The sequence below is a fragment of the Oxyura jamaicensis genome, chromosome 1, assembly GCF_011077185.1.
Source record: "Oxyura jamaicensis isolate SHBP4307 breed ruddy duck chromosome 1, BPBGC_Ojam_1.0, whole genome shotgun sequence".
In the NCBI taxonomy this organism is placed as follows: Eukaryota; Metazoa; Chordata; class Aves; order Anseriformes; family Anatidae; genus Oxyura; species Oxyura jamaicensis.
In genome coordinates this window covers 108,446,117-108,470,460 of record NC_048893.1, presented here as the reverse complement: position 1 = coordinate 108,470,460, position 24,344 = coordinate 108,446,117, and the positions used below count along the sequence as shown (strand labels likewise).

Genomic DNA, 24,344 nt, shown 5'->3' with positions numbered 1-24,344 from the left:
TTTTCATCAACCAACACCCCCAAGTCTTTCTCCTCTGGGCTGCTCTCAATCCATTCTCCACCCCCAGCCTGTATTTGTGCTTGGGACTGCCCTGATCAAGGCTGAGAACCTGTGTGTATATTATGTATGTATATACACGTGCACACACATACACACACAATTCAGGAGAGGTTGGAGTTTACTTTCCATTAAGCTAATGTGTAAATGTAACCTTTGCAAAACATGCAGTTCTGTCTAAAAGATGTCAGGGCTTAAGTTACAGATTTGTTTCCATATAAATCCAGCCCCTTTCCTTAAAACACTATTGTAAAACAAGTATGTGGTGTCTGTGCCTGCAAAACTCTGTTTCAAATTGCAGTTAGAAATTTTAAGCTATATACAGACTATGGTAACAGTTAAAAATTATATCCAAAAATTTGTTTCAGGTTGAGGTGTACATTTTTTCCCTGTCCTTTACATGAAAAGCTTCTTATAATGCCATTTGTGATAGCATTATCTCAATGTGATAACTTTGCTTTGTCACCGCTGAAGAGCATTATTAGTGAGTGAAATTTGGGGTATGTGACCTATATACCCTTTCTCACCCACATAATGAATATTTTTAAGTTTTGCTATCCCTTTTAAAATCCTCATGCACAGAAGTCTTCTTTTGTATGTGCATCAGCATGAGAACATGTCTATGTGCTTATGGTCAAAGACATTCTCTCTGTTCCTTTCCTTCAAAGGAGTTGATTAATCATCTTTCAGAAAACAGGATTTGCTTAAAAAATCACCCTGAAAATACCTATTCAAAGTATGGGCTGAGGTGAGCTTTGGGAGGGGAAAGTGCAGAAGGTCTGTGAAATGAACAAGCTAGTTCCCTGCTCCTAGAGATGTTTTACTGAGTCCATTTCCATGTAATGAGATGAACACTTAAGTTCAGAAGGGCATCCTGTGAGAATACTCCCTACCTCCTTTTTATTTCTCCAGTTAGCAAGTAGGCTTCTAACAGCCTACGGGTTACTACTATATCTTCTTCCCCAGTGCTCCTCTGGCTTGCATGGGAGGAGGGCAGAGCTAACACCTGAAAATGACATATTCTGACAATGCTCTCCTTCTGTGTCCCCTGCTTATGTACTGTGTTCATCCCTCCTCAGTGCTGTTTTTCTCAGAACTTCACTGTCAATGGAAATCTAAGGTTAACTGGCAGAGCCTGGAACTCACCCAGAATACATAACATATACCAGTGTCGAACATCTTGAAACCAGATGTTCAGCAAAACCAGAGATTTGACATGTCACATACCAGCCTCCACTCTTCCCACTCTAACACCTTCACCCATAACTGACAAAACTCACAGCACTCTTTCCAGATCGTAGAGAGCTCCTGAGCAGATACCACACATTGGCACATGATGAGAAAGCATGAGGCTGTGTCATCGCTAAGGCAAAAGTTGCTTTTAAGGTAGGCTTCTCAAACACTGGCTCCTTCCTGTCACCTATACTAAAGCCAGATGTTACTGTTACTTACTCCTATACACATGCCTTAAGGGTTCCTCCTTGCATACCATCTGGTGTTATCTGTGTCCTGCCATGTTTTTACCATACAAGTTTATGGACCCTATATATGCTTGATCGTATTACAGAATCAAAATAATTCAGCGTGGTTATGCATGATTGAAAATCTTCTTTCTCTCAGTCTGAACTGGAACATCTACTGCAGATATTCTCTGCACCAGTCGATACAGGTTTCCCAAGTAGAGTGCTGTTTGGAGATAACTTGATACAATTCTGTAGGATACAATACATTATGTAAAATTAGAAACTTATTTATTCTATAAACTTGCTTATTCAAATGTACTCTTGTCATAAACATACTGTATAGTATTTTCCTGAATTACAGGAAGCAGACCTAACGTTGCAGGGTATAAGTGATGTACATCTATTTTCAAGTGCTGGAGTATGGGTACATGCTCTGATTTAGAAGAGTTCCAAGACTGATGTTTAATAGCATTCTGAATTTACAAAAGTTTGTGGAGAGTGTATGCTTAAGAAATCAAATTATCTTTCAGCTGTAATGCAAAATGTTTCTAATCGTGATCTTACTTGTTGATCTATAATTCCTGTCGGTCTGTTTTCCCCATGCTGCTCTAAACAGTTATCTCCTACAAGCAGCTACAATCTAGCTAGGCCATTTTTAAGTAGAGCTGTCTTGTGGCAGTATCCTTTCTGTTTTTGCTTTCTCAATCTACTGCTTTTCTTATGCAATGTACAGCTTCTCTTCTTTCTCTGAAAAGGTCTTGGAGCTCCTCCCAGTCCTGGGGTAGCTAAGAGAGAAGTAGAAGGTAACATAACAATTCTTGTATTTTAGAAATTGATTTCTATGTTAATACCTGAGTGATATTGTCCTTGTGACACTGAAGGTAGTTTCATTAAAGAATTTATTGTATAGGATCTTTTTTTATTATTTAACATAGTTTTCAGACAGGCCAGGTGCTTTCTGATGGTGTGAACTATTATAGAAGGCAGTCTTCATTTACAAAAAACGATGTGGAGACAGACTGCAGTAATCAAGAATACTTTCAAGGCTGTCTCTCAGAAGAAGATGTAACTGACTGATTGCTAGAGTAAATGCTATACCTGTAGCTAAATCAGGAATCTAGATAGCCTGATTTTTCATAAGGAGCTACATACTCATATGTTCTGAGGGGAGCAATTTATATTCAAATAATTTACCCTATAATTTAATATTTTATCTCTTTTTAAAGAGCATAAAGTATGTATTTTGATTCTAGTGCCTAAATGTGTCTGACATACATTTATGGGAAGCATCTTTCTTGCATTATTCTAGTTGGACTATGTATGTATGGTTCTGAATGGGTCCCGATTTAGCTTTCCCAGGAGAGTTTTGTTTTTCTTCACTTTGCAGCAAAAATAGGTATGGCAATGAAAATCCTAATATAGTCACAATCAGAATGTACTCGTGTATGCTGTAATTCATTTTGGCTCTGTCGCTGGTTCCGTTTTGCTGTTTTGGCAAAATCTGTTATGTATAGCATAGTTCAGGTTGGAGGGGACCTCTAGTGGTCATCTAGTCCAATCGCCTGCTCAAAGTAGGGTAAGCTAGAGCCAGGTTCTTCTGGGTACAAGTTGCATCTACTGAGAACTGGACCCAGAAACTCGTTCTAACTGACTCTAAGAAAGCAGCGTTGTCTCCCAACTGGAAGCTGATTTGATAAACTAAGTGTCTTATGTACCACAGAGTATTCCTTCCAGTTACTGTAACTGACATGGTGATTTTACCTTCCTGGGAAATAGGCAACAGAAACACAAGCCAGAATCCTAAACCTCTTTGCCTGTTAGAAATTGTGCATTTGCCTGAGGTAAAGGTAACTTTTTCGTATCTTGCACTTCACAACTTGAATGTTGCATACAAAGTTGTCATGAGCATCAGCATGTAAATGTTGAGGTTGGTGCTGTAATATATTTATCCCATAAACAAAGAGAGTAAGTTCAGGAACTTGGTGTAGAACCTGTAGATTGCTGACTCATGTATAATTATGGATGTACTCTTCTGATCGCATGATTTGTTGAATCAGCATGTTACATAAGTTCTCTTTGTTTTAAAGACCGCTGTTAAAACGTCTACAGAATATACGACAAAGGAAGCAACTTTCTCTAGCAAGGTTCAGAACACAGGGTACCTGTGCAAGTGGGCATCTTTAGCTTGCAACAAATAGGAGGTGATTTGACTTAAATTGTAATTAGCAGGGTCGAATTACTTCTCATGTACCATGGGGTAAAAGTGTAACTGTTTAGCTGATGAGTAGACTCTAACCTGTAACAACTTGAAAAATAAAAAATTCACTAATGTCTCTTGCTCCCATTTCCATTAGTGATAATGTACCATTACTGTATAATACCTGTTTATAACTTACCTAACAAAGATAATCTATTTTTTTTCCATGCTTCAAAGCACAAAAAAGTCCTGGAACACAAAGAAAAGATAACTTAGGTAATACAGACACATGCTTTGTACTAATTATAATACAGAACTAAGTTGATTTTGAAACATATTCTAAGTAAGCAATCTCTAATATCTGTTTCAGTTCGTAGCCAGCCTCCACCTTCAACTGGATTTTCAAGTGCAGGAGCTGCTGGATATGCTGCTACTCGACCGGTAGGCATTCTATCTTACAATAATTTTTCTTCTAAATTTCTATAATTTATTACACTGTTGGTGTGTTTTTGTAAGTTATAACAGATGTAAGGTCTGAGGAAGATCTCATAAGATATGCTTTCAAGCCTTAGCTTGACCCTCTTTTGGATTTTCAAGCAGACATGACATCGTTTCTTTCTCTCAGGTTGTTTTTTGGGCAACGTTTCCTTTCAAAGCTTTCAGGACCAGGGACAGTAGCCACATGTGCTCTGCTGCCCCCAAAGTGGTCCTGGGAAGTATTTTAGGCTTTGTTTCTGTTGGTTGGTTTGGTTCTGATGTATAATCTTTAGCTTGCGTTTTGGAATTTAATCCAACAGTCCTTCTGCCTACTTTCTAAATATATATAGAAAGCCCAGTGACATACATCTTGGCAATGAAAAGGAAGTCAAGTATTTCAGAGGTTATGTGGTTTAAAACATGAGATTGTTGTTAAATGGACTCAGCCAAGCATAATGAATCAGATACTATACAAAGCCTTCCAAGTACTGTACATACATCTAGTAAAAGTAAGGATGATACTTGTTTTTAAGAGGTGAAGTTTGTTTGCATATTTTAAAATAACATTTGCATAAATAATTGTCTGATGGGATTTGCTCTGAAAACCATTTCAAGAACGTGCATTGTTATTCGCTTGTTGTGGGAATATACCGTGCACACAATTCCAAAGGAAACAAAAACTATTTTGTCCCATGATAATTCTTTTTTTCTGAAATCTGGTGGGTTTTATTGTAACACTTTATATTCAGTTTTCAAGTGTTCATAATTCATTCAGCATCAACTGTAATCTGTGTTAGTTTCCGATTTCTCTTAAAACAAAAGGACCTACATCAGCATTTAAAGAGAGCAATTCTATTTCCAGTATATAAGCTCATATTCCAAAAGTTTGGAAAGACCCCAGCCTTCAGTTGATGCAGAATGTGTGTTTCACTAATCCTGTTTGCTGTGGAGCAAAAGTACCTTCTGTACAACTAGCAAACAGTTTCAGATTAAAGAACTAACCATAGTCTCTTATGCACCTTTTTGTATACTTTTTGCACCTTTTTGCTACTTTTGGTATAAAATTGGCTGTAGCTTCTGTTTGCAAGTGGCAGGCTGCCAATTATAGCCTAAAAAGTAGACAGTATCTATGATCTGTGTTGACAGGAGGTTATCGGTGTATACTTATTAGGTCCCAAAATAAGGTACTTTTGTTTTTGTTGCTTAAAATATTTTACAGACTTAAGTAAAGTTGAGTTACTAATTCTGGTAAAATAGTAAATATTGTAAATGTTGCACTGGTAAATGTTGTATAAAGTGGAAGATTGTTGTAAAAATCCTTTGCTTTAAGCACTGACAGTATTTTGAGAATATATTTTCTGCTTGTATATATGCATAAAAAAATTGCTCTACAACTATTATCATAGACGTTACTTTTCACAGAGTCATAATTATCCTGAGTCAATTAGCAGTAGATGACTATAAATCTGAAATAGAATTTAAAATAATTTCTTTCTACCCATTATCATGTCAGACTGTTCCACCTCGAGCTGGAGTTATTAGTGTACCACAAAGCCATGTCCGTCCCTCTGGTGGAAGACCAGCACCTGAGCCTCAAACCAAACCAGCTGAACCACCAAGGGGTAAGTTTTATTGCTTCTGTAGGGTGTGTATGTGTGTACACACACACGCGCGCACACACAGACAGGCACAGGCGCACAGACAGGCACAAAACTAAATCTAAATGTCACTATTTTGGTACTGTCTCTGGTTCAAATGCATTGCTGTTAACAGCAGATGTCTTAATTTTTCACTACAAATGAAGATTCTCAGACATAATAACATCTGACAGCTTCTGTCAGCGCTGATGATCAACCACTACCGTAAGCCCTTACCAGATAACAGGCAGCAGTCAGAGGAAACATAGGCCCACAGATTTCATTCCATTAAGAAAAACTCTTTTATCAGATTGCTGTGTTCTGGTCTAGGCTTATCAGTCTCTTCCATAAGATGTGTTGATCACTGGATCATTCTCTGCAGTGATTGCTCCATAATCAAATTATTTGGAATAGGATTTATATTTGACTCTAAAAAGCCACTTCCTAAATTGAAATATAAAGTTTTTTCCCTATGTATTAACATCAAAATATTAATGTTATAATGGTGATATCCAAAAGTATGTTTAAATTCAACTGAAGTATGTTTAAGAATGGTGTGCTTTCTGGCTGTTTTCTGTCTGCAGTAACATTTTTTACTGGAGATTTGCTGGGCTCTTGATGACTCCTAGTCTACTTGCCATGAACACTTGCTCTTGCAGCCCTTCTGTAATTCTCTCTGGTGGTTCCACATCCCTGCATTCTCATTCGTGCCATTCTTAAGATTGCTAAAACAATTCTTAACAGTGAACAATGCTGCAAATCTACTTGCAGGCTCACCATTGCTTCCTGAACCACTAAAGCCTCAGGCTGCTCCTGCCCAGCCCGTCCCTCAGCCACCGCCTGTGCTAAGGATGCAGGAGCCGCTGATACCAGTGGCATCACACCCGTCTCAGACAAGTGCCCCACAAAGTCTGGAACCACCCCCACAACCGCCTCCTCGTAGCCGATCATCTCACAGTTTGCCTTCTGAATCTGCTCCTTCACAGCAGCAAGTAAGTTTAAAACAAAACCAAGCCAAAAAAACATCAACCTTGTATATATGTCTTTCGTTATGTAAATTAACACAGCTTGTGCTGCATGCTGTAGATTTGTGAGAAGCTCCTAAAGCAAACAAGCAAACAAGAATAAAGGTCAAAAGATTGGATCCAAAGATCATCAAGTTCCGGTTGGATATTCTTAACTGATTTTGTATTGTCTGCGAATAACTAATATCTTGCATACTAAACATTTAACTTAAGATTTCTTATGACGGACATACGAACAACTTGTTCTTACAATTATGTTGTCATTTAACAGTTTTATATGGAAAAATACAGAATCTAAGAAATGTGAATTTATAAGGACACATGCATAACGCTAAGTTTTCTGTTTATTAAAGTGTAGGCTTTATAGATCTCATGACATGGTGCTTTACCTAGATGATGATTCACTGCAGGATGATGATATTGATAATAGAAATACACTTATCTTCCCATTCCCCATTCTCAATTAAAATATCAAAATAATCTGAAAATTCAGTACAGTAACTTTGGTATTGTGTTCTGTATGACCATTGAGAGTGTTCCTTTCAAAAACCAAATCCTTTTTTCTAAGAAAAGTCATAGTTTCTTACCACTTTAAAGTAAAATAAAAACATGCAGAAGTAGGTTTTCCAGTATTGATTACACATGCATAAGGCTAAACTTTTTCATTAGAGGCCAGTGCTGTTAATCTCTACTGCACCAGGTGCTAGGCCATATTATTCATTATGTGAATAAAGATGCATATTCCTTGAAGTAGATAGATTTGTGCCTTCTTAATTCCGAGAGTGAACTTGTTGTTTTCTCTGGTGGTGTGTTGTTGGTATTGTTTGTTTTTTAACATACTCAGCTGTGGACATTGATGACTATGTAAGCTTTATTTACACCAGTATCTTATATTTTACCTTACCTCTATGTCTGAAGTCCACTTTCAAAAAGCTAGTAGGTAATACCTATTTTGTACAACAGTGAAGCAGCCTCAGTGAGTTGCTGATTTTGAATTCTAATGGGAAATTTTAAAATACTCTTCCTTTATTTTTATATATTTTTTTTTTTCTGCTAAACCTCTCTCTTTGCCTGTTAACTTTTTTTTCATTTTGGAAACTTCAACCAAAAACAGGAGGATATTGTTGAATATACAGGTAGAATATCAAGACTTTAGAGTTTGTTAGAAAGGATAAAGTTTTGCCAATAGAAAATATATCTATCTAGGCAGAAGGTACTTAAGAACGTGCCAATTTTCTGCATAGAAATGGATTGCATTTTGTTGCTTTTGAAAGCCCTCACACCTTCTAAATGTAGTTCTACCACTGCCGGTTTTGTGAAAGCAACCTGTTCTTTCAAAATTATTATGAAAATTACATTTATCTGTGTGTATACACAGCAATCCAAAGTATGCTCAGAAACACTATAAACAGGTATTTGAGCTGGCTAATGCTGTGGCTATACTGTTTTGTTACAGTGAAAGCAGATAGAAAACTAGTCCAAGTAGCTGTAATTTTTTCTGCAATCACATTTCTTTGATTAACACTGGCTGTGCAATCATAAGGAGGACCCACATTGAGTTTAATTTATTGTCTCCAGCTTATTTTTTAAAATTTCCTTTTTCCCATTTTTAAGAGTCTAGTTGAATGATGTTTCTTTCATTTCTTGATTACTGTTTGTAAATACGAAATTTTCTGAGAAAAGGAATTTAAACACAAAGGCTTTAGAGAGGTAGTGGATTCCAATCCCATCCTTTGATTCAAAGCTTGACTGTGATATTTAAGAACCTAAGTTTCTATTTATAAAAATAATTGCTTGTGTACAGAGTGAATATTTGGAACTTCATAGATTACCACACAACATATTAAAAAGGCTAAGTAGTTATTATAAATAGAATTTATTTATTGCAAATTAAAGAAATGTTGGCTTTTAATAGAATGGAAAGTCTTATAGTTTTTCAGCTTGAACTATTATTATAGATGGGTGAGATCATATCAACACAGTTCCCAGAAGGAATATTAAAGGATAGTTAGACCACCCATAGGCAAATACTTACAAGCAGTTTTTACAAACAAGCACAAGTCGGATGCACAATGAATATAACATTACAACTGGCTTGAGCTGTTTTTTTAACTCTTAATGATAAAGCTTATAAATTTTACAACAAAATACAACAGGAATTTAAAACTTATTATAGTGTTGTGTAATATTTTTATTTCATGTTTGTATCTCCAAAAAATGATTATTTTTTGTTGTTGTTGTTAAAAACAAAGTATTTTTAACGTAAGGTTGGTTTGTTACTTGGATTTTCTTCCTAATTTTCTTTCCTTTGATGTCTGTTTCTCTCTTTCACAAGCAGGAGCAACCGTCAGGGTAACAGGTATCTATTTACCAATCTTGTATGTGGTCTCCATCTATTCAAGCAGAAAAGATGTATGAATCTTGTTTTCATACATCTACAGTCTCATCCACATTAAAATCACCTGTCCATGTTAATGGATTGATTGTCATACCATAGTTTGCTTTTCCCTTTCATAATGCAATAAGAATTGGTAGTGTTAACTATATTTACTAGTGTCATAGCAAATATTTTGCTTTACCATCGTTTATGGAACAATTAGAAACCTTACGTATGTTGTTTAGTCACCGCCAAATCTGCTGGTCTGGAAAAAAAAAGAAGTAGGTGTTGGACTTACATTTCTGCTTAATAGAAATGAATCCCGATGCAATTGCGGTCTTGGCTTTTTTTTTTTTTTTCAAAATAAAACACATTTTACGTTTCTCAAAGAGCAGAGAACTACTACCCGTAGTAAAATATAGTGTTTGTTACAATTAAAAAGTCGTCATGTTTTGGACAATTTAAAAGCACTTTTTTTCCAGAATCATTCAGACCAAATTTTGCTTAACGCAAAGAGCAATTGGGATTCATAGTTTCTTTGGGATTTTGTACTTTTTGATTACTTGGTTAATAAGTATAGGATTCAGTCGACTTGTGCCAAGCTGCATTTATGTTCATTTTACAGTTCAAATATTTACATTTCTCCCCTCAGTTCCTTGATATCTTTGTTTTAATAGTATTTCTGAGGTGTTTCAGAAACACTTACTATATACTTAGAAGATGAACTATTCTATTTATGGTTTGGTAATGTTAGCCTTCATCTATTTGAGAAACCCTGACTTAGGAGTATCAGGGTGCATGTAACTAGCATTGTTCTGATAAAAACACCAGAGCAAATGCAGTGTGTCGCCAGGGTACTTTGTTTCTCCTTTCAACCAATTAAAGATGCAACTGCAATTTAAACAACAAAATAAAAATGCTGTGGTGGATATACTGGAAAAAACTTCTAATATTTTTATTAGTCCTGAGAGTCTCTAAAGCATGCTATTTTTGCATAGCTCCTTGGTAAGTGGATGCGTGGACACATGCTTCAGACTAAGGACAATAAATGCAATAAAAACAACAAGACTGAGTTTAGGCTATTATAATATTGTGGTTTAGTTGATAATTTTAGCTAGCATCCTACTTCAACAAAACATGACTTAGCAATTTTCATGCTAAAGGTATAAATGTTTGGGTATTTTAAAATAGTGTGTTAAAACGACAAAGCCGTTCATGAAATTTCAATTCTCAAAAGCTATTTTAACTTAAGCTTAATTGCTTTGCTTTCGCTTAATAAGGTGGAACTCCAAACTTTGTTCTGTCAGTGTCATGACTTGCACAAACTGTAGATAATAATCTACCTTTTCTGGACAGTTGTAACAAGGTATAAAAGTTATATTGTTGTTTGAAGAAATTTATAAAACCAGGAATATTTTAAGAAGTTGCACGGACAAAACTGGCTTTTCCATTTAGTCTTATACTAAATGATGATAACTTGCCTTTCTAAAATAATAATGTATTTTAAAAGAAAGTCCTTCCTCCTCTCTACAAAGCTGTTGCTTTTAGCTTCACATGTCAAGAATTACCAGAGAAGCCTACAGATATGTCTACCCAGAAATGCCTAATGTGCATATACTAATAACACTAATTTTCCCTTTCATTGTGATGCTTAAATATCGCTTGTAACATCAGTGTTAGAACCTTTCTGACAACGAGAGCTTTTCATTTCACGTCTGTGCTGGGTTATCACTTGTTTAGAATATAGCGTAATCACCCAAGCTCCTCAAAAATTTTCTGATACAATTTGTGCCTTTTGTGTTTTAGTGCTTTTGGCCAGGATTCTGAGTTGCATGAACCGATGGCATGGGTGAGGGGGGGATGAGAGGGGACTTGTGTTTAACAGCCAGTAAGCTTTACTTCAGAGAAAGGGCTGAGGGTTATTGTCTTCCAGAAAAGAAGCAACTTGCATGATGCACTTGATGTAAAATAACTGTAACCAAATTTTATTGAAGTTTTAGTGTAAGACCAAGAGCTTCTTTTGTTCTCATAGAACTGAGAAATGGGTAGTTAGTAGTAATCTTAAGAACAGTCAGCCACCTGACTTACTAAGCACTTTGTTTTCTTTCCAGATTAAAACAAATGGAACCTACGGCACTCAACTCGAAATACAGTTAAATAGTGACCCTTTTGAAGATCTGTCATTTAAGCTGCTTGTATCAAAGATGCAGACATCTGCTCAAACATCAGCTGTTCCAACTTTAAACCAAAAGGAGTTGATGCAGTTACCTTCTGCAACACAAAGAAATTATGGTATTTTGAATACTGTAAATTGCATGCCAGCAATGCCTCCTACTCCCACCTTTAACACATCCCAGGAACATATGCGCAGCTCTCCAAATCCATTTGTTACTGGACTGAACTGCACAAATCCATTCACTGAAAGAACCGTTAATGCTGGAAACCCATTTAGAACAGAAACCCAAGAATCTGAATTAACTTCACATTTACTGGAAGGACGTGCTCCTTGCAATCCTTTCCCTCCCCTAAATCCCCCCAGTCGTAATACAAGCAAGCCTGTATTTTCTGTTGATGCATCTGAAAACAGTTTTTGCTTGCGAAGTAACTCTCTCATGGTAAAAAATGTACAGCCAAAAGGATGGGTAACGTTTGAGGAGGAGGAGAATTTCAGTGTAAAGCTAAAGCCATCTAAAAGTGTTCCAGATTTTAAGCGAATCGGTTCCAGGAAGTCAGCTGGATCTCCAGATTTGCTGGGCACTGAACAAAATACTTCTGTTGGTTCAGACTTTAACTTTGATACTGACTGGAATAAAAGTTCTACTGATTGCTTCTATACAATGCCAGCAAGAAGACCACCTGCACCTCCTATACCATCAAGAATAACCAGCAACAGATCCCCTGCAGATCCTTTCACTTCTTCTTCGGCACCTAAGGTGTCACCAACGCAAGATTTTACAGAAAGATAGGTGTTCAAAAATATAAGAGGATATATTTGTTGCTAGATTTATCCAGTAGAATAATTGGGCATTTGAGATTATTCTGTGTGCAATAATTAATTGTCAAATGCACTGAAACTTTACTCATAAGCAGCCACTATTATTTGTGTATAAATTTAGAATATGTATATATGGTAGAGCACAAAAAATTGTCTGAAACTTATGAAAATCCCAATGTAATAGTATTTGAATAGACAGAAAAGAAGGATGAGCTACTAATCTCAATAAAATATAACAACCTGAGAAATAGCTTTTGCTTAGGGAGCTCTCATTTCTGTTCCCCTTTGTGGAATTTCAAAAGAGGCTCCCTGCTGGTAGCCTTCCCACTCCCTTTTTACTGTTTTGTTAATTGATATTTATAAGTATTTACCAAAGAGCTGCCAAAGTTTATTGAGATTTGAATGTTGACAAGTATTGTTTAGAAGTTGTTTAATTTATAATAGAGGCTATGGAGATTTGTAAGGCTTATATTTGAATTTGAGGCACAACAGAAATAGTTTAATTTCAAAATACAAACAATGCTTTGTGTATTAATATATTCACTACTTGACTTCAATTTTGTGTCAGTACATTTCAGCTGTTAAATATTATTGTCACATATATTGACTAGCATTAGTTCAGAGTAATTGTTCCGTATCATCCACCTACTCATTACTATTTTAAAGATACTTTCCCCCCACAAATTGGAAACAGGTGACATAAGTTTTCCCTCAACCTCTGGAAAAAAATCCCCACCAATCTTGGTATATATATATAAGCAGTCTTTCACCGGTTACAGACAACATGTTACCACTGGCTTGTCCCACCCTCTTCTTTCACGTGTTGGGTTTTCTTGTCCTATAGAAGGCCCTGGGTGAAAGAATCAGCAGTGGTCATAGTACAGCATCAGAGAAGAACGTCACCTTACATGTTTCAGCTGTCCTCCCACCATCCTTCCTGTCTACTATACTTACTGCTGCATTTGTCAAAAATCTCGCCTTCAAAGAAAAGAGAACAGCAGTTCTGTGAGATGAATGTTATCATTCAGTCGCTTTTGCAGTTATACTAAATACGTGAGCCTTTGTTCCCCAGAGACAGTGACCAACCTGTGTGTGGTGCTGCTTTAAGGTTAGCAAAGGCTAAGTTGCAGTTTTACGTGTTATTCTATAAAAATACAACTCCGTGCTTTTATGTTTTCTAAAGCTCACATTAAATTACATAAAATGTAATATTTTATTATCTTGAGGAAATTTAAAGTAACTGATTTCCTTACAATTTGCAGTATCTCTGGACATAACTTCCATACGCAGATGTGTGCTTTCACCAAAAGCTGAACGTGTCACGATGTTGTCATCTCCTGGGGGACTGCAACTGCCTGCCTACACTCATTGGCTCACTTGCAAACAAACTGTGCTGGTTCTGCAGAACCACTGACTGAAACTCAACATACTAGCGTTATGGTAGTAAAATACAGAACGACAGTACTTTTTTAAAATTCTCAAACGCTATCAAAACATTATTTATGAAATAAACCACTCTTCCTTTAACACTGTCTGGTTGGCCATGAGCTGCAGCTGGGTAGAGAAGTGACTATCGTGAGTTTTATATTGTGCTTTTTTCTGTTCAGCTCATTAAACAGTACTTGCACATTTTAAACAGCGGTGGTACTCTAATCTTTGTGCTTCAGTATGTGGATTACCTTGTTTTACACTGTTGCTATGAACATCTGTGTGATGGGTGTTTTGGTATATTCTTACATTAGCAAAACAACTTTGGGGGAAAACTTTTTCCTAGTGGGAGTTACGTGATAAATATGTTCTTTGTTGAATATTTAATTACAGTGATTAAAAACTAAAACGTACCTGGTATACAGCACCTCTGCACTATACAGGATTACGGAGACTGACAGCAACGTACTGCAGAGATCACAAGAACTGCTCCAAAGCTAGAGTGTGTGTGTAAATATAGCTAACCACCGTAACGTCTATTAACAAAACGAATTACTAGCAGAAGATCTGAGACGATTAAGGATTCAGCATAGAAATGCTCAACACCTTCTCATGACTCCTGTGTTCCCTGTGGTAAATTGCTCTGTTAAATGTAACAGTTTTCTTGCTTGTGACACACGATATTTATGGCTGTATACTTTACAGAACCGCAGCATTGAAACTCGGTGGCGTACACCATGCCGTATATACCCTGTGGAAGGCGGTGTTGCATTAACGAAATAAACATACCTGCCCTTACCAACTTACCCTTCTCTCTCTTTGTACCGTAGCCGCTTACCGGAGCAGCCCCTGCCTTGACGCGGGGATCGCCCTCCTTGGGTGGGCGGTGGAGACGCGGCTGAGGAGGCGCCTCGGGGGCGGCGCCATTTTGTCTTTCCCCGCCCCTGCCGCCATAACGGCCGCAGCCAACGGCGGCGGCCATGCGCAGAGCGGCGCCGGGGCCGTCTCCGTGAGGGGCCGCCGCCGGTCCGGCCGTGAGGGGCCGCGGCCGTGAGGGGCCACCGGGTGCCGCCATGGTGCGGCTGCACGTGAAGCGCGGCGACGAGAGCCAGTTCCTGCTGGAGGCGGCCTGCGGCGCCCGCCTGGCCGAGCTGGCGCCCCTCGTCGCCCGCATCTACAACGGGAGGCTGAAGGTGCAGCGGCTGTGCTCAGGTACCGGCCGCCATCCCGCCTTCCTCTGCCGCTGTGAGGGGCAGCGGCGGCTGCCGCCTGCGGGTCGGGGCCGCAGGGACAGGGCGGAGGGTGAGGGAGCTGCAGCGAGGAGGCGGCGGTAACCAGTGGCTACCCCGCTGGGTAAACACTGCCTTAGCCTGGCCTGCTCCGAGCCGGCGTCTCTTGATCGGGCAGGAATGGTTGCAGAGGCTTGTGTTCGTTCCTTGGTTCGCACCGGGAGGCAATCTGACCCCTTGGCTCTGATGCAGTACCAAAGGCAGAGGCTGAGTATTTTCCCAAGTGTGAAGAGGTTCGCTACTGTGTAACAGTAAAATGTGCTCCCCTTTTGAAAGAAGTTGCCTTCCCAAAAGTATTTGGAAAAAGGAACATGCAGTCAGCTAAAGCCGACTCGTGAAATACTAATAAGAACAAGTTCATGGCCAGCAAGTAAGGAATCGTATAATCGTTAAGGTTGGAAAAGACATCTGAGATCATCTAGTATCATCTAGGTTTGCATACCTAGCCTTGTTTCATTTGCTACACTTTCTCATGTATATGTGAAAAGTGTGAATTTTAACGTTATTACTGTGTGTATATACATATTAATAATATATATTTTTAACAAAATAAAAAGTATGTATATCTATATAAAATACAGGTATTTATTTCATACACTTAGATTTTTAAAAACTGAAGCCTAGCAGTAAGGTTTTCTGCATGTACGTAATCCAAAAGGGCATTTCTAAATGCTGTATTCTCAGCAACACAGATTTCTAACTTTGTTCTCTAAACGCTTTAAAGAGATGGAGGAGCTAGCAGAGCATGGTGTTTACTTGCCGCTTAATATGCAAGGACTGACGGAAGAGCAAATTGAAGAACTGAAGTTAAAGGATGAGTGGGCAGAAAAATGTGTACCAAGTGGTGGGAGTGTCTTCAAGAAGGATGAAATTGGACGAAGAAATGGGCATGGTAAATAGAGCTCAGATGTTTGATTCTTTCCCTGTAAGCATAAATAATCTGTGATATCATGAGGAACGTGAAAACCATAATTCTGAACTTCACCTCACTGTCCTGGGAGAAAACCATGTCAATACTTAGTATACATTTGATATTAGGCCAGCCTGTTGGCCAGCTAATGTTTCTTTGCTATTTACAATGATCATCCTATAAACAGACCATATTAAAGGCAGTTGTAGGTTTGTTATGTAAGTAGCTATTTAAGAGCCTTTTTTCACAACAAATCATGTAAGTGATCAGTTATCTATGTAAATCCTGGATGAGGACCTAGTGTAGCGTTGATTTAAAAGCCTAAATGGTGTTGTATCTCTTTGGCAGATGTGCTGTTTAACTTTGCAACTGTAATGCTTGTAAGTAAACTCCAAAAAATAAGCAAGCAGTTGCCGGAACAGAAAGTGACTATTTTGCTTCAATTTATTCTCCCTGTTTGTAAATGGAGAAAAACAATACACACGTATGCAAAGTCTCCAAGGTGCTTTGAGTTAATAGGTTAGGTTGTTCTTCCAGTATCTCTCAGTTCTCGTATTCACTGTGACTCGGGCTTACTGAACTCACTCATCTCTTTTTCCTTCTGCAAATTCTGCTCCTGCCTTAGCACCTGGTACGAGCATCAAGCACTGCTCCCCTGCCACCTCAGGGCTGGGGGCACGAGGGCTGGCTGTGACCATCTTCGAGCTGGCTGCTTTATTGTACCCCCGACACTACAACAGCCCCTGCCAGGCCAGCAGCCCTTTAGATGCTGGTTGCAGGCAGTTCAATTACAGGGGAATCTTTGAATAATTTGCCCTTAACTTGGCATACACAAGCAGCTTATTCCAAATGTTTTGTTTTGGGGAAAATAATTCTTCTGATGCAACACATTGTCCAATCAAGCTTAAGCACTTTGTGATCTTCATTAAGAGCTTACAATATACCTGAATGTTTTCCCTCCTGCCTGTGTTCTCAGAATTGGTCGAGTCTCTCATGCATACCTTGGGGCAGGCATTTTGCTTCAGAGTTTGGCACAATTGTGAGCAGTGGCAGGCCTTATCGTAAAAATTTATGAGCAACTTTAGCATAAGGGTAGTACTACTCTTACTCGTAGTCATAGTTGGGCATTTATGTGTTAGTGGGTAGACAGCTTTTTAATATCAACAAAGCTATAATACTGATCAGTGTGCAAATGTGGGACAAATTAGATACAAGTAAATGATGCATTTAAAGGCTCAGCTGGAAATGAGTATGATTTAATTGTGTTTTTCTTTGAGAGGAGGGTTTTTATAACAGTTTAAATATGTAACTATGCTATGAAACTTGTATTGTATTTGCAAAACTGCATTTACTATTAGGATGAGATTTTAATTAGAAAAAAAAAAAGTCAGAAAACTCCAAGCTGTTGTTCCTGATTAAAGCACATCTGCCTGTAGAGCCCACAACAGTTAGAAGTACAGCATGGGAAAGAGTCATGCTTTAGGTTGGGGTGAGTATGAGATTATGGCTGTTGCTTTTTATTCAGTGTTTTTGTCTCAAGCCAAGTTTCCTATACCAGCCAAAATCTTTATGGAAATGTAAGTTTGACTCTCCCATGAGAAATGCTGGTTTGTTTCTCAAATTAGTAAGAAGTGTGACAATGCACTATCCAAGTGGTAAATAGACTACAGTTTAGTAGTATATATATCTCTTGCTTTGTGCTTTAACACTGTCTCATTTGCTTACAGTAGAGAATAACTTGGGCAGGTCCTTCGCTTGTTTTGGGGTGGTGGTGGTGGTGTTTGGTTGTGTTTTTTGTTTTGTGGTAAATATAAATTATTAAGTATGTATCTCTTTATTTTTAGCTCCAAATGAAAAAATGCAGCAAGTAATAAAAAAGACAATAGAGGAAGCCAAGGCATTAATCTCAAAGGTAAATTTTCTGAAGTAGCATGAACTGTCTTAATAGGTGCTGTGTTGTTGCGCGGCTTAATTAAAAATGGACCTTTTTCAGTGCAAGGGCTAACGATTTTTGAATAATATCCTGCGGCGATGTGAATAATCTAACAGAAACGGACATTTCTGTTAATGATTTTCTTAATGGCTTTTGGCAGGCTGGTTCAACAAGTTAAGGAATCAGATATTAAACACCAAGTGAATGCTGGCAGCCTAGACCACATGAATGATTAAATTGCATTTAATTTTATCCACATGCCCTTAATTTGCTATTGATGCATTCTTTAGGCGGATGCCTGTCAGGTTTTCTGGTGAAAAATTAACTTCATTCTGTGATGTTTCTGGAATAAAATACCTTCTGCTCATTAATGTAGTCATTTGGCTCTACATATAAGTAATTGAAAAATATGTTTTAATCTCTAAGATTAGGCCTTGGTTTTACCAGTACTTGGAGGCAAGCTTGGTCTCCCTGAGTTTGTGTGCGTAAAGATAAGCGAGAGGGTATGCCCCGATGGGACTACAGACTCAGTTATTCACCTTCCCTTTACCAAATGTTGAGATATTCTGTATAGTGTCTGAACTTCCATATGACTTTGAAACACTCATTAAATCATATTTATTATCAGATTGTTTTTTGTGAATGTTTGCAAGCTGTTCTCTTTTCCCCACCCCTGTAATCTGGGAATTAGCAGGTGTGGAACTTGAAAACAGCTTTAAACCAGTTACACGTTTAGATAAAGTTAATAATTTTTTAACATTGCCTATGCTCTTAAATTGGCATTCTTGACAGTTCCATTGCTGGTAACGGTGTCCTGTCAGTCACCTGAAGTGAGCAGCTCAGTGTTTCCAATGGCCTCGTGGATCTGTTGGAGACAAGCAGAGGAGCTACTGTGTTGCTTGACAGTGCCTCTAGTGTGCTGAGTTGCAGCAAACCTGTCTTGAATTTAGGGAGGATTTCAGCCAAACTGTTTCAAGTCATAACAAAATCCATATGAAATGGGAGATGTTTAAATTAAAGCCTTTGCTTTACTTTAAAGATTTCCTCTGGGTAGACACTTTCTCTTAGATTACAACTGATTGGCTCTATTTTTAAATGTCTAAGAAATTAAAAATATATGATTTGAATTCTTGAGAGGAAAAAAAAATCTGCAGATCTCGTCTCCACTTTGCAGTTCTTCCTGCATGAAACTTCCAACTATCTACTTTGTCATCATTTACAGTAAGAAACTGCAAAATTACTTACTCCAGGAATTACTGTCATTCACTGGTGAATTACGTTAAAAGATAGTTTGTGAAGTATTTTGGCAGTTTGGTCTCTTCATATTGATAAAAATAAGTATGCTTGTGTATTTAAAAAAAAAAAAAAAAAAAAAGAGAGAGAGAAAAAGTTAACCATCTGAGGCTGAGAAACCAGTTGTATTGCCAGTAACTAGTTTAATATCCACAAGGAGGCAGCATTCTCTTACTCTATAAACCTTGTTATTTTAAATACTGGAACAGTTAAATCCTTAAGCAGAAGTTTCAGTTCTTCTCTTCCAGATGCATCTTGTTTTGTTTTTTGTTTGTTTTCCCTCTGTCTGATGCAGTTGGGTTTGGAATGATCTCAAGTATTTGATCTTACAGATCTCTGCCTGAACCATGCCATATGCCAAACTTTACTCCTTTGGTCGTGTGCTCTATTTTGTACTCAAGCCTTGGGTTTTAGACCCTTTCTCTAGCCCTCACTTTCATTCTACTGTTTTAATCTTGTTTGTGAATCACAAGTACTTAGACCTCACATCGAGTTTCTGCAGCGCTATGCATTCTTATCTGAATGCCTATATTCCACAGATGTTTGTTACTAAATGCCTCCTGCACAATTTGGTGGATGTTTGAGATCTCTCTTATTTTTTGCCAGTGTGAGGAAGCTGAGTGGAGGGGGTGCTAGTGATGTATTTGTAAATCAGTACTCAAATGAGAAAATTTGCACTCCTCATATTTCTGTGCAGACAATTAGCTTTGCTCAAATTTCCCAGCAATGAACCTTTAAAGTGACTGTAAAAACAAAGTCTTTCTTCATGCACACATACATGTATATGTAAAATCTCCATATATATAGTAGATATTTTACATCTATCTGTAGAATGGAACTTATTAATGATCCCTGCCTGCATTTCAGAAACAAGTTCAGGCCAACGTGTGTGTTAATATGGAGATGGTGAAAGATGCACTGGACCAGCTCCGAGGGGCTGTGATGATTGTGTATCCAATGGGATTGCCTCCACATGATCCAGTGAGGATGGAGCTGGAAGATAAAGAAGACTTGGCGGGGACTCACGTATGCAGTCATGTTTTTGTATTATACGTAGTGTCTGGGCTAAATTTGTGCTGGTTTCCACTTTATCAGTGAAGGTGACTTGTTTTCATGTACGTGAGATATTTTGTTTAATATTTTTGTCTGACACTTTACAAAAAGCACACCAATAGCTTACCGAGAAATAAAATGAATGAAGTATATTTAAAATGTTACATACAGAGCTAAGTTCAGGTAATTTTAAAAGATGCAATTTAAATAGCTTGTGGTCAGTATTGAGAATTTAATGCCCAAAGTGTTGCTGTTAGATCAAAAGTGAATGGGATTTAAACCAAGATGCTGTAGATGAATATGAAGAGAGCAGTGAAATGGATGTACAGTGTAAAATCAGCTGAATTGCACTGGCCTTTCTGTTAATTCCAGCAAGACTTTCTGGGAGGAGGAAGTGGGACAGACTGGTTTTGACCAAAAAAAAAAAAAAGGGGGGGTGCAAAATAAAAAAACAGCACCCCAGTAAATTCTCCCACACACTCTTCACCTTGTTTGTTTATTTGTCACAGGCTGGACTTGAAGTTATAGAAGAATCTGAAGCACAATTATGGTGGGCAGGAAAAGAGCTGAAAGAAACAAAGCTGCTTTCTGACTATATAGGCAAAAATGAGAAAACAACCATCATTGTAAAGATACAGAAAGTAAGTATCATGGGAACATTCCTTTTATGTTGTTTATCCTTGGCAGTCTAATTCTTTGTGGAAGAGAATTGGTATTAGGCATACAAAATGGATTAGATTAGGTCTAGTTTAAGTGTCTTAAAACTGTACTCAATCTATTTTGACCTTTAATTTATTGTATCCTAAGTACTTAGTATTTAGCTGATAGGCAAAGGAATTACTGTAGTAGTTGCTATTACGTGCTTCATAAGAATACATCAAAGCGCTGCTTAAAACTAGATTAAATGTAACCTGAAAAGCTTAAAATCACACAAACACACACACACAAAAAAGGCTCTCAGTTCCATCTCTGTGTGGAGCACTGGACAGACCCATTAATTCAGTTATACGTGGAATGGATACCCCTCATCACCTTCTAAGTCTTTCTTTGAAAGAAGGTTTCTGCAACTCAGTAACTTCCTGACTCTGGGGTCCTGAGTTTCTTGGTGGCAGGTCTTCAGACTGTCTCAGTTGCCCTGGGAACGTGGATTTGCGTCTTCTTTGAGGACACAGGTTGTGAAAGAGCCCAAGTTCAAGCTCTCCCAAAGTCTTCAATGGAAGTTGCTGAGGGCTAGAAGGAAAGACAAGCTGTTGTGCCTGCACCACCCAGCTGTGCTGTCAGCTGCAGCTCGCCTAAAGCTCGTGGTTGAGATTTTTAAAAGAAATCAACTTTCCAGTCAGGTGTGGTGAAGCACATGAGGCTTGTGAACATAGCTCTGCTCTGGAGCAGTGAGCAAGAAAGAGGCAAAGGTTCTGCTGCTCCTCAGTTTATAAACTTGATGCTTTAGTAAAAGCCCGTCACTAAGTGTGTACTGGCATCTCTTGCACTGTTCTTACGGTATGAGAATTAAGTACCAAGTTATTGGGGCTGTTCATTATTTTCTGGACAAAGTGACAAACTAATGGTGCAGTTCTGTTCGCCTCAGGTGAGAAGGCCATACTTAAAGGAAGAACGTTTGTGTTTTCAGTGCACTTTCGGAACTTCATCAGAGCATGCTCAGCCTGTTCATATGTATATAGCACCACATTCAAAGGATGCGTTTGTGAGTGCCAAATGCCTCGGAGAGGGTACTTCTCTGTAGGTCAGAATTATCCTGGTGCTGCATTTCACTTCCCTGTCAGTCAGAACTTCTCTGACTCGAAAAGCAAAATGGCTACAGCAGATCTTACTGTCTGCAAGTGCCCGTAATAGAACTTTTCAAAGATAAGTCAAGCGACTTACGTGTTTGTCATTTAGAAGCCCAGAACTGCTTTCTCTTTACTGTCAGGGTGACTGAAAAATGGTGCGACAACTCAACAGCCATTAAAGACAGGCTCCTGGGAAAGTTGTCTTACTGTTTAATTAGTTGCTGGACCTCTTCAGAGAATGCAAAGTAGTACGGTGGTTTTCTTATCTGACAGTGGATGCCCGCATTCTTGGGTTGGAGAGCTAATTTAAACCATGCCAGACCCTTTTTGTTCCAGAGAGGATTCGCCATCTCCATTTAAACTGTTCTGTTTGCTATTGTCGACAATAGCTGTCATCAGCTATTTTCTGCTGCGTGCATCACTTCTTCCATGAGGACAGTTGCCTGGAAAAAAATATTTGTGGTAACAAGTAAAATTTATTTTATTTGTAGTGTTTTGTAGCTATCTTCCTTCCCTGCTTTACCAAGTCATAGCCATTTTGAGTCTGTGTTAGCAGGGAAACTAAAGGTGGATGGGCCCCTCCTGAGACATTTGGAATGGCCTGAAAGCTGAGATTTCTCATGTTTTTTAGAGCAGAAGTTTAAGTAAAACAGACTCAGCAATGTTGTTTGCAGCTCCCATTGATGTTCATAAAATTGACAGTGTGATTAAGATGCCAAGGATGAAAGAGTAAGTCTCACGTGAACACAGCAGGAGTTCCTTAATGTTTATTTTCCTGCCCTGAGGACCTTGTTGAACATGGGATACCTTACTGTCTGAAGAAAGATTCTGCTATCTTTGCGTAGCAGTTTCTCCTGTTCTTTTTTGTATCACAAATGCCATTGTGAACAAAATTTATGGTTTCCCTTTCAGAAAGGACAAGGAGCTCCAGGGCGTGAACCTCTGATTAGTCATGAAGAGCAAAAACAGATGATGCTCTATTACTACAAAAAGCAGGAGGAGCTTAAGGTAGCGGTGTCTTTTAGCTCTGTGTGAGCTATGCTGCAGTAGACGCTGAGTGCGGGTTGCATTCACTGCTCCTGCCTTCACCTGTCCGTTCTCTTCACAGAAACTAGAAGAGGATGATGATGACTCTTTTCTAAACGCTGAGTGGGCAGACAGCCATGCTTTGAAAAGACAATTTCATGGTGTAAAAGACATCAAGTGGGGGCCGAGATGAAGCTCTACGAACACCTTTTTTGCCTCTTTCTGCTGTTTGGTTGATACGCTTGTTTGCTAAGAGGGGTGTTGTGTGTTAGATTCTCCTGAGAAAAGCTGAAGTTGTCTCTTCCATAGCAGATGCCTCTTTCAGCCTTAGGTTTTCAATAAATGTTTACATTTCTATGCAACAGTAGCAGCACCTGTCTCTGAAGATTGGAATCAATCCTGTTCGTGTTGATTGTTCTGTTAGACACTTGTAATTTGAGTATTGAAATATTAACCTATTTCAGAGAGAATATATCTAATAAATGTGCACTAGGATATTGGATATTGTTTTGAGTGATCTTGATTCTTGCATTTCTTTTAGCTAGTACAGTTTGTAGAAGTTGTTATATTTAAAAAATCAGTTTTCCCAAGCTAATCCAGTAAAAGTTCAGTGGTCTTTATATGCCTGTTTGCATTTTGACATAGCTGATCTTAAACTTATTTTTAAAGGAATTGACCTCTTAAAAATTATTTAAGGAAGTTATTTTTTTTGTATAAACACCAATAACATTGAAGCATTCTGGAAAGATTTTCATCTTTTATTTTTCTTTGGCATTGGAAGGCACTTTACTGAGCTTGCTCAGTTTAACAAGCTGTTAGTTGTCATGCTTTCAGACAGAGACTGACAGAAATCTATTTACAGAAATAAGCGTCCCTTGCAAATGGATTGGGTACAATAAAAACAAACTTGATAGGGTAAGATCTTTACCATAGAAATAACTCCAAGATTATGACTTCAGAAGTATTTTGTTTATAGCATCAGCGTTTTAAAATGAAAAAAATGAAAAATGAAACTTATTGGAGTGTTTCATTCAGTTCTGGGTTCGGGACTAACAAAGGAAATGCAGTAGACTTGAACGTTGGGGGTTTTTTTGAAGGGAGGATTTTGATTTGGGATTCTGTGCTACTAATGGAAAATTAAATCTCTAGAATTACCCAGGTGAATAACAAGTCTCTAAGAAAACATCGCTCAAGTTTTATGTGTGTAGGCTTCTGTGTGCTCAGAGGAGGTACTTTTCTACTGAGGCAGTGTTAGTAGTTGCGCAGTACAGAGCTGGGCTGCTCAGAAAACTCTGCATGAGGATCAACTGGGTGTTTTAAAGGGAGGTGAACTCTTACTTGGCTGTGGTCACTCACAGTCAGCAACTAGAACGATGCCTTCATTCACACCCCAAGGC

The 24,344-nt window shown here is 38.3% G+C and overlaps 2 protein-coding genes across 13 annotated transcripts in view; both read left to right on the top strand.

The window, feature by feature from the left end:
- Nucleotides 1-14,460, top strand: part of SYNJ1 (synaptojanin 1) — a 64,429-nt gene extending 49,969 nt beyond the window's left edge. For 2 of the 11 annotated variants that reach the window (XM_035315633.1, XM_035315638.1), the window contains exons 27-33: nucleotides 2,276-2,323; nucleotides 3,955-3,993; nucleotides 4,088-4,158; nucleotides 5,708-5,816; nucleotides 6,603-6,823; nucleotides 9,192-9,215; nucleotides 11,345-11,483. In XM_035315633.1, coding sequence (XP_035171524.1) covers nucleotides 2,276-2,323; nucleotides 3,955-3,993; nucleotides 4,088-4,158; nucleotides 5,708-5,816; nucleotides 6,603-6,823; nucleotides 9,192-9,212 — 509 coding nt within the window. In that variant the 3' untranslated portion in view covers nucleotides 9,213-9,215; nucleotides 11,345-11,483. Of the gene's footprint in view, nucleotides 1-2,275; nucleotides 2,324-3,954; nucleotides 3,994-4,087; nucleotides 4,159-5,707; nucleotides 5,817-6,602; nucleotides 6,824-9,191; nucleotides 9,216-11,344 lie in introns of all 11 variants that reach the window. The other 9 variants (XM_035315629.1, XM_035315636.1, XM_035315631.1 and 6 more) reach the window with 5 other exon arrangements.
- Nucleotides 14,461-14,564: 104 nt separating this feature from the next.
- On the top strand, nucleotides 14,565-23,449 carry LOC118160712 (cilia- and flagella-associated protein 298-like). Of its 2 annotated transcripts, XM_035315642.1 has the most exons (8): nucleotides 14,565-14,649; nucleotides 14,687-14,868; nucleotides 15,670-15,837; nucleotides 17,700-17,767; nucleotides 19,949-20,107; nucleotides 20,644-20,775; nucleotides 22,834-22,929; nucleotides 23,030-23,140. In XM_035315642.1, the coding sequence occupies exons 2-8, from the start codon at nucleotides 14,730-14,732 to the stop codon at nucleotides 23,138-23,140; spliced, it is 873 nt and encodes a 290-aa protein (XP_035171533.1). In that variant the 5' UTR covers nucleotides 14,565-14,649; nucleotides 14,687-14,729. The 2 variants fall into 2 exon arrangements, with proteins under 2 accessions (XP_035171533.1, XP_035171531.1); XM_035315640.1 differs by lacking the exon at nucleotides 14,565-14,649 and having other exon boundaries at nucleotides 14,730-14,868; nucleotides 23,030-23,449.
- The last annotated feature ends 895 nt before the right edge of the window (nucleotides 23,450-24,344 follow it).

What these genes read in the sequence shown, in the direction of transcription:
- LOC118160712 (XM_035315640.1), top strand. Translation starts at nt 14,730, where the DNA reads ATGGTGCGGCTGCACGTGAAGCGCGGCGACGAGAGCCAGTTCCTGCTG. An exon ending in CCAAGGCATTAATCTCAAAG is followed by an intron (nt 17,768 to 19,948) that starts GTAAATTTTCTG and finishes CCTGCATTTCAG; the next exon opens with AAACAAGTTCAGGCCAACGT. An exon ending in TCATTGTAAAGATACAGAAA is followed by an intron (nt 20,776 to 22,833) that starts GTAAGTATCATG and finishes TTTCCCTTTCAG; the next exon opens with AAAGGACAAGGAGCTCCAGG.